The 12,688-nt window shown below is 42.1% G+C and overlaps 1 protein-coding gene and 4 non-coding genes across 5 annotated transcripts; 1 reads left to right on the top strand and 4 right to left on the bottom strand.

Annotated features, from left to right (window-relative positions):
* Nucleotides 1–162: 162 nt before the first annotated feature.
* trnad-guc lies at nt 163–234 on the bottom strand. The gene has a single exon. It is a non-coding gene; the product is annotated as a tRNA-Asp (tRNA).
* A 659-nt stretch (nt 235–893) lies between these two features.
* Nucleotides 894–965, bottom strand: trnad-guc. Its single transcript has one exon. It is a non-coding gene; the product is annotated as a tRNA-Asp (tRNA).
* Nucleotides 966–4,696: 3,731 nt separating this feature from the next.
* Nucleotides 4,697–4,768, top strand: trnad-guc. Its single transcript has one exon. It is a non-coding gene; the product is annotated as a tRNA-Asp (tRNA).
* Nucleotides 4,769–5,716: 948 nt separating this feature from the next.
* trnad-guc lies at nt 5,717–5,788 on the bottom strand. Its single transcript has one exon. It is a non-coding gene; the product is annotated as a tRNA-Asp (tRNA).
* A 561-nt stretch (nt 5,789–6,349) lies between these two features.
* Nucleotides 6,350–10,598, bottom strand: mtx2 (metaxin 2). The gene is made up of 10 exons (XM_027159600.2): nt 10,410–10,598; nt 9,194–9,241; nt 9,058–9,104; nt 8,872–8,944; nt 8,606–8,682; nt 8,387–8,479; nt 8,235–8,273; nt 8,019–8,144; nt 7,804–7,880; nt 6,350–7,065 (listed from the first exon to the last, which is right to left on the bottom strand). Exons 1-10 carry the CDS (start codon nt 10,447–10,449, stop codon nt 6,858–6,860), a joined length of 828 nt encoding a protein of 275 aa, XP_027015401.1. The 5' UTR covers nt 10,450–10,598; the 3' UTR covers nt 6,350–6,857.
* Nucleotides 10,599–12,688: the final 2,090 nt, after the last annotated feature.

Genomic DNA, 12,688 nt, shown 5'->3' with positions numbered 1-12,688 from the left:
CACGAGTACACGTTCCGTAAAATAACACGGCACAGTATGTATGTAAAGGGTTTAGCCAGCCAGCTATAGACAGGATCTTTAATAATAGTAACTCATTTTTCACATCTATGGAGCACGTCTTTGTGGTGTGTCACAAAATATGGGGGCAAAATCATGGTTTTTCTCCCCGTCGGGGAATCGAACCCCGGTCTTCCGCGTGACAGGCGGAGATACTGTCCACTATACTAACGAGGAGTGAGCTGTGTTCTTTCATGTTGGACAGACTTATGAACTTCAACGTAAGATTTGAATTGTATAATATTTTGGTTGTATAATATTCATGATATGTTGCTCTCACGTTGGGTGAGCCTGTCTTTGGTGTGAATTTTAGACTTCCTGACAGTATAACGTCTGCATTTACAATCTCCTAGATTAACGTGCAGTTGACTGACTGTATTTCTTGTCTATACCCACACTAACATAACCTTTGCTCCTCTTGAAGTGCCATATTTTCCACCTGGCATTACCCTCAATGTTTTCTTATTACACATGATTATCTGCTTTCATTGAGTAAGATCATTTGACTCAGCTCACCAGTAAGAGTTGACTCTTTCAGGTTCATGCTGATCCTGTTGTTAATCACAGCATCTGACTTATCTGTCAGAAGCAGGTAAGTATTTATCTTGGTGGAGATGTGTTTGTACAAGACGCACCGATGGTCTGCTAAGTAAGAATCATGGTTAGAGGCACATTGTGGACCAAGAATATGCTGGACAACAAATATGATGCCATTTCTGCCACAGTATTCTTCATCCAACCATCAAGCTTTCACATTGTGCTGTACAGAGAATGTGTGTAGAGCTTGTGGCTTTATGATGCGTTTTGACCCCAGAAAGGTGGGTGAAAAGGATTTCCTCCCCGTCGGGGAATCGAACCCCGGTCTTCCGCGTGACAGGCGGAGATACTGTCCACTATACTAACGAGGAGTTGCCGCTTCAGTGCTAGCAAGTATTGTCATGAATGTACACATTGGTTATTACACACCTGTTTATTTTCCTCCACACGCAAGACGTGTATAGTTTTCAAAGTTGCACTGCGTGGGATTCGAACCCCGGTCTAAACAAACATTTTAATTAATTAAAAGTTTGTCTAAAAGCGGTAGAAAATGGATTGGACTAGAAAGTTTGTCTAGACCTGGGTTCGAATCCCACTCTGTGCAACTTTGAAAAAAATGCCTCAACTTAAAAAATAAATATTCTGCACACTATTTTGTACTATATACATATACATATTTTTTAACATATTTCTGAACAATATATAACAAATTCTGTAAAGCGAGACACACTACAAAGCAATTAGTGTTAATCATTATATTTATTTTGCATTCTAAACACTTTAAAAGGAGTAAAACACTTCTTTAAAAAAAAGCTGCACCTATACATATTAATGCAACATTAAAGACTAATTCAATTAATACACATTAAAATAAAGAGCAAATATATTTACAAAAGTTTACATAAAGTTTACTGCATGTGAAAGGACATTTACAACATTTTTTTCTTCTTTCTGCCACCCATCTTTGTCTTTCCATCTCATAAAATGCAGACTTCTGAAACTCCTTCCAGGTCATTTCTTTATCCATCCCCTGATGCTGGTAAATGGAAAAGACTTTTGAAAGACATAAATATATTTCCCAGCTATTCCAGGGAAGTCTGTATGTAGGTGTGGAATGTTTGGGCCCTGCTTTAGTTCCATCTTACAAAACCTACACAGGCGTCCAACACGGAGTGCTTCAAGCCTCTTGCGCTTTTGTTGTAAACATATAGAATATACAAAAAAAAAAAAACCAGAAACAAGAATGGATAATTTCATTCATCGTTTAGTATGTAATTACCCTGGAAAACTCTGATTTCAGAATTAATATTGATTTATAATTAATATGAATACTGAATAAACCACAAGAATAAACAGCGCCACAAGAGGGTCAAGCGGCCAAAAATATACCGCAGCCGTAGTGGTTTAGCACTAACCTAGAAAATGAATGGGAAACGGTTTAGGGAATTTTAGCTAAACGATTCACGCGCGGAAGACCGGGGTTCGATTCCCCGACGGGGAGACACCAAAACCTTATTTTTTTTGACCACGCATTAAAAAGTAGCATTTAGATTTGATTAAACTTTAACCCTAGATACATGTTCCTAGCCTTCAGAACAGGGGACAGGGTGGCCCTAAGAACAGCAAGGGCCAAACTGTCCCGAGCCATCAGAGAGGCAAAGCGTGCACATGCCCAGACAATCCACAGCCACTTCCAGGACAGCGGAGACACCCGGCGCATGTGGCAGGGCATACAGGCGATCACAAACTACAAGACAGCTTCACCTGCTTGTGATAGCGACGCCTCCCTCCCAGACGCGTTGAACGAGTTCTACGCTCGGTTCGAGGTACAGAACAACGTTACGCCAAGGAAGACCATCCCTCGTCCCGACGACCAGGTACTCTGTCTATCCACGGCCGACGTGAGGAGATCTCTATGCAGAGTTAACCCACGGAAGGCTGCTGGACCAGACAACATTCCTGGCAGGGTGCTCAGAGAATGTGCGGAACAGCTAGCGGATGTCTTTACGGACATCTTCAACATTTCCCTGAGCAGCGCCGTTGTTCCTACGTGCCTCAAAACTACCACCATCGTTCCTGTCCCAAAGAAGTCTACAGTGTCTTGCCTCAATGACTATCGTCCCGTTGCACTCACACCCATAGTTATGAAGTGCTTCGAGAAGCTCGTCATGAGGCACATCAAGACCCAGCTACCACCCTCACTTGACCCCCTACAGTTCGCGTATCGTCCAAACCGCTCCACAGACGATGCCATTACCACAGCCCTCCACTTAGCCCTCACCCATCTGGACAATAAGGACACTTATGTACGAATGCTGTTCATAGACTTTAGTTCAGCATTCAATACAATCATCCCTCAGCACCTGATTGGGAAGCTGAGCCTGCTGGGACTAAACACCTCCCTCTGCAACTGGATCCTGGACTTCCTGACTGGGAGACCTCAGTCAGTCCGGATCGGGAACAGCATCTCCAGCACCACCACACTGAACACTGGAGCTCCTCAAGGCTGCGTGCTCAGTCCACTGCTGTTCACTCTGCTGACTCACGACTGTGCAGCAATGCACAGATCGAATCATATTATTAAGTTCGCCGATGACACGACCGTGGTGGGTCTCATCAACAAGAACGACGAGTCAGCATACAGGGAGGAGGTGCAACAACTAACTGCCTGGTGTAGAGCCAACAACCTTTCTCTGAATGTGGACAAAACTAAAGAGATGGTTGTGGACTTCAGGAGAGCACAGAGCGACCACTCTCCGCTGAACATCGACGGATCATCTGTAGAGATCGTCAAGAGCACCAAATTTCTGGGTGTTCACCTAGCGGAGAACCTCACCTGGTCACTCAACACCAGCGCCGTCACCAAGAAAGCCCAGCAGCGTCTCTACTTCCTCCGAAGGCTGAGAAAGGCACATCTCCCTCCCCCAACCCTGACCATGTTCTACAGAGGGACCATTGAGAGCATCCTGAGCAGCTGCATCACTGTCTGGTTTGGGAACTGTACGATCTCGGATCGCAAAACCCTGCAGCGGATAGTGAGGACAGCGGAGAAGATCATTGGGGTCTCTCTTCCCTCTATCATGGACACTTACACCACACGCTGCGTCCGCAAAGGCAACAGCATTGTGGATGACCCCACACACCCCTCACACACACTCTTCACCCTCCTGCCATCTGGAAAAAGGTACCGAAGCATTCGGGCCCTCACGACCAGACTGCGTAACAGTTTCTTCCCACAAGCCATCAGACTTCTCAATAACCGAACTGTACTATACTGAGCACAACATACACACACATCATCTGTATGGACTGCACAGACCCTCACAAAACACACACACTGTTTTGCACACTTTTCTGCTGTTTTTGCACATATTGGACAATATCTCAGTCATCTGCTGTTTTTTGCACAACTCCATATATAATCCAAAGGACCTGCTGCTAAGAACCTGCTGCTGTTCATTCTTTTACTGCACAAAATACTGTTTGAACATTCAGTATACACACCGGTCGGTCGGCGCTGTTTCTGTTACTGTGTATTGTCTTTTGTGTATTGCATTTTTTGTACTTTTTGTATTGTCTTGTAACTTAATGTCTGCACTGTTTTTTGTCCTGCACTGTCTTTTGTCCTGCACTGTCTTGCTTGTCTTGTCCTGCACTGTTTGCACCAGGTTGCACAGTTGCACTTTATGTGGCTAAGACTACTTACATGTCCTTAGCCCTGTCTTTGTTTTATGTAGCACCTTGATCCTGGAGAAACGTTGTCTCATTTCACTGTGTACTGCAACAGCTATATATGGTTGAAATGACAATAAAAAGCTTCTTGACTTCTTGACTTCTTGATGTACAGAGCTAATGAAATGCAGTTTAAAACTGATGTACTGGTCTACATACTCCGCAGTGTACTCTTCACACACACACACACACACACACACACACACACACACACACACACACACACACACACACACACAAACACAAACACTCTTCACTCTCCTGCTGTCTGGAAAAAGAAACCTAGCATTCGGCCCTCACAAATGTAAGAATTTCTATCCACAAGCCAGACTACATTCATGACAGTACCTGCTCAAACCACAGCGTCAACTCCTCGTTAGTATAGTGGACAGTATCTCCGCCTGTCACGCGGAAGACCGGGGTTCGATTCCCCGACGGGGAGACACCAAAATTTATTGTTTTTTTTTTGACCACGCACTAAAACATAGCATTTAAAGCTGATTTACTGGTCTACGTACTCCGCGGTTCCGTGTGGCTCTTTACAAAATATAGTTATTGAAAATAATAGTGGCAGTAGCACACACATGTGGTGGGTCTCATCAGCAAAAATAAGAAGTCAGCATACAGAGAGGAGGTGCAACAGCTAACTGCCTGGTGTGGAGCCAACAACCTGTCTCTGAATGTCAATAAAACCAAAGAGATGGTTACTTTTGACTACTTATCCTGACTACTTTTTACAAAGGGACCATTGAGAGCATCCTGAGCAGCTGCGCCACTGTCTGGTTTGAGAGCTGCACCATATCGGATCACAAGACCCTGCAGCGGATAGTGAGGACAGCTGAGAAGATCATTGGAGTCTCTCTTCCCTCTATCATGGACATTTACACCACACGCTGCATCTGCAAAGCCAAAAGCATTGTGGATGACCCCACACACCCCCACACACACTCTTCACCTCACACACACCCCTCAGACACACTCTTCCCCACACACACTCTTCACCCCGCACACACTCTTCACCCCACACACCCCTCACACACACTCTTCACCCCACCCACACACACACACACACCTCACACACACTCTTCACCCAATAGATCACTTACAGATGATCCGTCATCTGCAGAGAGTGGTCGCTCTGTGCTCTCCTGAAGTCGACAACCATCTCTTTGGTTTTATTGACATTGCACCTCCTCTCTGTACGCTGACTCGTCATTCTTGCTGATGAGACCCACCACATTCGTGTGCTACTGCCGTGCCATCATCTTGGATTGGTGGATGTTTAATAACAACTGCCACTATTATTTTAGTTCGTAGACCAGTACATCAGCTTTAAATACAACGTTTTTAAAGCTGAAAAAACAAAAACAAAAAAAAAAGATTTTGCTGTCTCCCCGTCGGGGAATCGAACCCCGGTCTTCCGCGTGACAGGCGGAGATACTGTCCACTATACTAACGAGGAGTTGGCGCGGTGAGCTGCTTCTGAGCTGACTATGAAGTCACGTATATTCATGTGATGACACTCATTATCGTTGCTTTCACAAGGTGTCAGACTTGGTGTCTCCTGGCACGTTTTGTGATGAATCATTGAGCAAGAGAAGCGTACAATTATCCGAGTGTCGATATATTTTCATACCAATGAGTCAAATCATTTGAATCGGTTCATCAGTAAGAGTCGACCCCTTCAGCTTATAAACACCACGCGTGTTTTATTAATTTTGTAATTTTCTACCAGCGTTTTATTTTTTTATTAGCTAATATGTTATATTTGAAATATTTTAGTACTTTGTTCTTTACAAAGCCGTGTTTGTACCGCGTGGTCTTACTTAAAGCAGTCACTGCAGAGCAATACCGCCATCTACTGGATGTTCAATGCCACTGCCACTATCGAACCAATTTACAAAACTGTCAATGCATGGTGTAATTCAGTTCAGATCATTAAGTCGGAATGGTCTTAACACGTGTGGGATACAAAAAAACAGATTAATCAATTAGTAAACAAATGAAACAATGGTCAAGGAGATTCATGTGCAGCATGTCAACTTTAATTCAAGTTATGTATGCATGTATGTATGTACCAAGAGCATCTTAAAAACCACAACAAATCCCTTGTATGTCTGCTCACACTTGGTAAATAAAGCTGATCTCTTAAAAGAATGAATCACTTAGGAATTACAGATGTCTTTCGAACACATTGTTTAAATATACACAAGATTGAAGACAAACCCAGAGGAATTTCATATCAGTTTAAATAATTACATTTTTCGGTCTTGATTTATAACATCATTTATAATATCCGGACCTGCTCATGTAATGATCAAGCAAACGAAAATGTGGAAAGAATCTCAGGGTACTTTTAAACACTGACTGATCTGACCTCCTCCTCTTCCTCTCGTTCACTAATCTGTGGGTGTGATAACAGACAATTGTGTGATTCACGACCGATGACGATACCATGCCTCAGGATCAGTCCTATCACTTTCTCACATGACTTCAGATCAGCAGGTGAAAGGAAGGGTAGAGGCGGGGCTTCACATAAGGGAGGGGCCTTTTGAGTAATCCAAGGCCCCTGATTGGATGTCTTTGTCCTGCGACTCAAAATAAGTCTGTTCGATTCTTCGGCAGAAGGAGAGCAGATTGCTGTAGGACTTGATCTTCTCGCTGAACTCATCGGTGGTGAGGCGTGTGGTCAGGATTGTGAACAGGTGACCAAACACCAGCGCATCCAGTTCGGTCGGCCTGCAAGAGGTTTAAACGGCGCAAGGGTTAGAAGTCTTGCAGAACCTGCTGCATTTTCAACATGTCAATTTTTCTACCAGAAGATTCTTCACACTTATAGACAGTCAATTAAAGCTGATTGTAGGAAAATTGTAGGACTCAAATGAACTCGCTTCAGCACAAACCGGTGTAAATAATCATTAGATATTTTACACATAAATTTAAGCCTTTTTTTATTTTTTTAAACAAACATGTTGTAATTATGTTTTAATTCCAGGTCTAATATTTGAACTCATAGCAATCTGTTTACTTTTTAATATAATAAGTGAACTAAAAGTACCAAAGTCCATCTTGAGGGTTTTTAGATGCGAGTGTCCTTGACTACCCTGAAAGGTAGCATGAACAATTTCTTCTTGTTATTGTTATTATTATTATTGGTTATGAGACCTGTTGTTAGTGTTCAGGGAGCAGCTGCTGTAAACAGAGCTGAAGCCTGATTGTCAGCTGAACTGATCGTAAACTCACGGCTTTAGAGTTAAGACCTGGTCGTAAACCGCTCAAATTTCTGCTACGACCAGCTGTAAACTTCACATTCTTGACCATCGCTATGGTGACATCTTTAAATATAAGCTTAGTCTTCGCAAAGGTCGGATTTGCAATGGACACGCGAGGAACCTGCTGCAAGTCAACTATTTAAATCAACAATGTTAATTTTATTGTTTTGTTTTTGTAAATATATGTGGTGTGTGTGATGCATACTGTTTATTGAAGAAGAAAGGCTGGGTTCCGAGTCGCTGTGAGAGAGCCTGACAACACTGACTAACATCCTCATACACCTGAAAACAAAGAAGATACACACACACACACACACACACACACACACACACACACACACACACACACACACACACACACATGAATCAGTACAGGAACTATAGTACAGGAATTACAAGCCACGTTTGTGTCATACCGACCTGTTCGAGAGTCTTTCCCGCCCAGCCGATAGCGCTCATCTTTCTCCGGACCTCCCACTGCTTCTGATAGGCCAGAATGTGATTCAGAGGCCAGGAGTATGGACTGCTGTAGCGAGGCCTTGTGATCTACACAAACACAAAACGTCAACATTTATGTCCTCCGAAAATCAGGGATGAGGGGAACTGAATTAGCAGAGACAAAATCTGGAACTTTACCTCTGCAGCTGTATTTTCATCACACCACTGAATATATAACTAAAGAAGAAGGGGGGAAAAAAACAGACAATATGAAGTTCGATGAAATGTACAGAGATCATAGACAGGACTGAACCGTTTGTGTTTGTGTGTGTGTGTGTGTTCTCCTGCACCTCTGCTGTGAGCAGCATGTTGTTGACCAGCTCCATGTAAGCCTTCATCTCTGCTCTCTGTACGTCATCCAGGCCGTCACTCAGAGAGTGTCCCTGCGGAAATGTGGGGAAAGAAATGAACAAGAAAGAAAACAGAAAAAAAATGAAGAGAGAACATTGACTTAATAACAAAAATAATTTGAACAATCTGGGTTTCACTCATGAAATAAATGATCCTACCTTGGCTCTTGTGAACTGCACGATCGGCCCCAGCTCTGAAACAACCTGATTACTGACATGGATGAAAGGAACTTTCCCTAAAACAGGAAGTATTAATGAAAAAAATATATTGACAGTTAACGTTTAAGTTTATAGTATCTGCTAAAAGCGTGAACAAACTTTTGCTCTAAAACACATAAAGCAAATTTTCCCAATAAATAAATCAGGTGTCGGATTCTGACGAACGATTAAACGACCTGATTAACCTGAGCTTGTGAGTGTGTTACCTGACGGTGACATGTACTCGGCATTAGCACGGCATCGTACTCGCACCGGCAGCCCCAGCATCCTGAGGTACGCCTGAGAGACAGACAAACGTTTCACTACATAATCTGGCATCGAGAGAAACCCAGCAGGAACTCTATGTTAATGTCAGAGATGATGTCAGCGCTTCCGTTTCCATTTTCCTTTACCTGAACTGCTAAAGATGATGCACAATCAGACAGGAGGATCTGATCCTCTGGGAAACAAACAAACAATGATATCAGACTGAGGGCAAATTCACTAATCTTGTGTCACAAGCTGCATTTTAATAAAAGCCTGACTTACCCCTCAGGGGCTGGTAGAGCGTGGCATTTTCCGGCCATGGCTCTGCAGCTGCAAACGAAACCCCACATCACAGAGAAGGTTAAACACAGCACACAGGTTTAGAGATAACAGCGTCTAGGTTTAGGTGCCGTTTCTGTTGATTGTCTTTTGTGTATTGTCTTTTTTGTATTGTCTTGTAATTTTTTTGTTTGCACTGTCTCTGTCTTGTTCTTGTTTGTCTGTCTTTTGTCTTACACTGTCTTGTCTGTCCTGTCGGTCTTTTGTCCTACACTGTCTTGTCTGTCTTTTGTCTTACACTGTCTTGTCTGTCCTGTGTCCTACACTGTCTTGTCTGTCTTTTGTCCTACACTGTCTTGTAGGGGGCATAGAAGCCTTTATTATCGCCACATATACATTACAGCACCATGATTCTGGAGAAACGTTGTCTCTTTTCTTCACATACCCCAAATGAGGAGGTTGGGGTCAGAGGGGTTGGGGTCAGCTATGATACAGCGCCTCTGGAGCAGGGAGGGTTGAGGGCCTTGCTCAAGGGCCCAACAGTGGCAGCCTGGCTGTGCTGCACCCTGAACCCCGATCCTCCGATCAACAACCCAGAGCCTTAACCAGTTGAGCCACCACTGCCCCAGTGTCTGTCTTTTGTCCTTCACTGTCTTGTTTGTCTTGTCCTGCATTGTTTGCACCAGGTTCTATGTAGCACCATGATTCTTGAGAAACGTTGTCTCGTTTCACTGTGTACTGCTATATATGGTTGAAATGACAATAAAAGCTTCTTGACTTGACTTGACTTTAAGTTATATGCAGATCTGATTGTGACGTCACAGCGGGTTATGACGTCACATCCTGAGCACGCTTCTTCTGTGTTGTAAACAGATGGACAACACTGGACTAAATGGTGTGAAGCCCTGAGCAGCACCGAGTGACATCATGACACCAAGGACGTCCAGCTGGCGTGACATGAGCATGGAGACAAACTGTAGTGTACAATGACAACCTCACCCAGTTAGCTCCATGCTAACTAGCCTGCTCCATGCTAACTAGCCCTACTGTACTCATGACAGATCACCCAGAAAACACCCAGATGTCACGCAACCAAGGGGTATTTACTATAAACACGTCCACAGCACGACACCGACTTTAAAGCCCTGCTGTGGTGCAGATCAGTAACGTTGTCAGCTAGCCATCAATGCTAACTCATTAGCAGCTGAAAGGTACAGACCTGCTATCTGAGAGACGAAAGCCTCCGCTGCAAGAGACATGTCGAGTGGTAATGACGACTGTTGTTCGAGCGCGACGCAAACGCTGTAATGACGTTTAACAAGAAAACACGCTGCTTTCAGACACAAGGGCAAAGCGAGGAAGCGACAGTGTGACGCTTCCGTGTTTCTGGCTAATCAGGTCCCTTCACTTCCGGTGGTTGTCATGGTAAAGGTCCTGCTCATCGGTGGCTGATTATTATGTTTGCTTTATATATTTTCGTGAACGTTTAAAAAAGAAGGGGAATAATGTTGAGCTCGTTTGTACTAACACACTAAATAAGAGTGTTTACGGATAATAGGGTCGATTTAGTGTATTGTTTTAGTATGATATCCAGTCATAGAGACCCAGTTGCTCCCATTCTGTCTGTCTGTCTATCTGTCTGTCTGTCTGTCTATCTGTCTTTCTCTCTGTCTCTCTGTCTTTTTGTTTGTCTGTCTGTCTGTCTCTCTCTCTGTCTGTCTCTCTGTCTGTCTATGTGTCTGTCTGTCCGTTTGTCTGTCTATCTGTCTCTCTCTGTCTGTCTGTCTGTCTGTCTCTCTCTCTCTGTCTGTCTCTATGTCTCTCTGCCTGCCTGTCTGTCTGTCTGTCTGTTTGTCTGTCTCTCTCTGTCTGTCTGCCTGCCTCGCTGTCTGTTTGTCTGTCTCCCCGTCTGTCTGTCTGTATGTCTGTCTGTCTGTCTGTCTTTCCGTCTGTCTCTCTGTCTGTCTCTCTGTCAATGGAACCAAATAAACACACATCTTGAGAAAATGGTGTCTTAATTTTTTAAATGTCCAGATGATGAGTCAGTCTGTAGTGAACATTCTTTATGAAAGATGTAAATTATCACCTATAGGAAAAACCAAAAGTCTATCTATCTATCTATCTATCTATCTATCTATCTATCTATCTATCTATCTATCTATCTATCTATCTATCTATCTATCTATCTATCTATCTGTCTGTCTATCTATCTATCTATCTATTAGGCTGTAGTGAAGTTCCCCAATAAAAAACAATTATTATTATTATTATTATTATTATTATTATTATTATTATTATTATTATTATTATATGAAATAGCCTAACATTCTAAAGTGGTTGTTCAAAGAATGGATAAAATTCTACAGAACATATACATTTCTCCTCAAGGTGCTAGACATAAGCTATTCATTTATAAATCTACATTCTTTCTGTTACAATTCTTATAATTCATGAACAACAAGCACATTTTATTTAATATTTATGTAATAGTTTAATATAGGTATCCCAGTGTATTTTAATATTGATTGAGGTAATATATGAGATACACACACACATCAAGAAAATGAAAGAATTAGTTACAGATGACTCTTTCTGCATCCACATCTTTATTTTTATTTATTTCGTAATCTTAAAAACAGCAAAATCTTTCAAAAGATTAAAAATAATAATAATAATAACAATAAAATAAATAAATAACTACAAAAGCTTTCTACAATAAAACAAATAAATAGCTACATATTCATGTATTATTACAATAAATTCGTTTAATTATGAAGGCAGACTTGAATTAGTGTTAGTGTGCTCCAACTAAATTGTGCGCATGTTCACACAATTTATAATGTAATGGTTTTAGATTAATTTTTTTATTTACTGTGTCTGATTTAATGTGTTGATAACGGTGTGCGCGCTCCCGTGTGTACGTGTGCGCTTGCTTGCTTTATACTATTTTTTTCCCTATTCTTTAATCATATTTCAGAGAAATTCAGTGTAGGTAGATTAATGTCTGAAAACGTGGTTTTGAGGACCGAATCTCGGCAGCGGTGCTTTTGCGTCGCTCATATTCTCCCCTAAAACCGAATCTGTGATCTGTGAGCCGACACACATTCGGTTCTACAGGGTAGATATAAACAAGCAGAGCCAGAACTTCAGGACATCAGCAGGGTTCATCAGGTCTGTCAGCACGAAAACCGCCTGGAAATAAAAACGAAAATAAACACAATGCGCGTTGGAAAGAATTTTAGCGCATTTCCTTTCGCTCACTAATAATTTCTAGATTCGATTTATTATAAATAAAGCCTTTATTTATGATTATGTGAATCCTCGAATCTTCTGTCTGGTTTTAAATTCGTTTCTAGACAGATTTATTATATATACGTTACAATAATATAAGAATAAGAATATAAGAGTAATGCAGCTGTTCACATCTGTTCTGTTTCACATTTCAAATGTACTTCAGTTCAAATAATGAAATTACACTCGCTCTAGAAATAAATATTG

The sequence above is a fragment of the Tachysurus fulvidraco genome, chromosome 5 (assembly GCF_022655615.1).
Source record: "Tachysurus fulvidraco isolate hzauxx_2018 chromosome 5, HZAU_PFXX_2.0, whole genome shotgun sequence".
NCBI lineage: Eukaryota > Metazoa > Chordata > Actinopteri > Siluriformes > Bagridae > Tachysurus > Tachysurus fulvidraco.
Note: the sequence above shows the minus strand (reverse complement) of the source record. Positions and strands in the feature narration are given on the sequence as shown.

What these genes read in the sequence shown, in the direction of transcription:
- mtx2 (XM_027159600.2), bottom strand. Translation starts at nt 10,449, where the DNA reads ATGTCTCTTGCAGCGGAGGCTTTCGTCTCTCAGATAGCAG. An exon ending in GCTCTACCAGCCCCTGAGGG is followed by an intron (nt 9,105 to 9,193) that starts GTAAGTCAGGCT and finishes TTTGTTTCCCAG; the next exon opens with AGGATCAGATCCTCCTGTCT. An exon ending in TGCAGTTCACAAGAGCCAAG is followed by an intron (nt 8,480 to 8,605) that starts GTAGGATCATTT and finishes ACATTTCCGCAG; the next exon opens with GGACACTCTCTGAGTGACGG.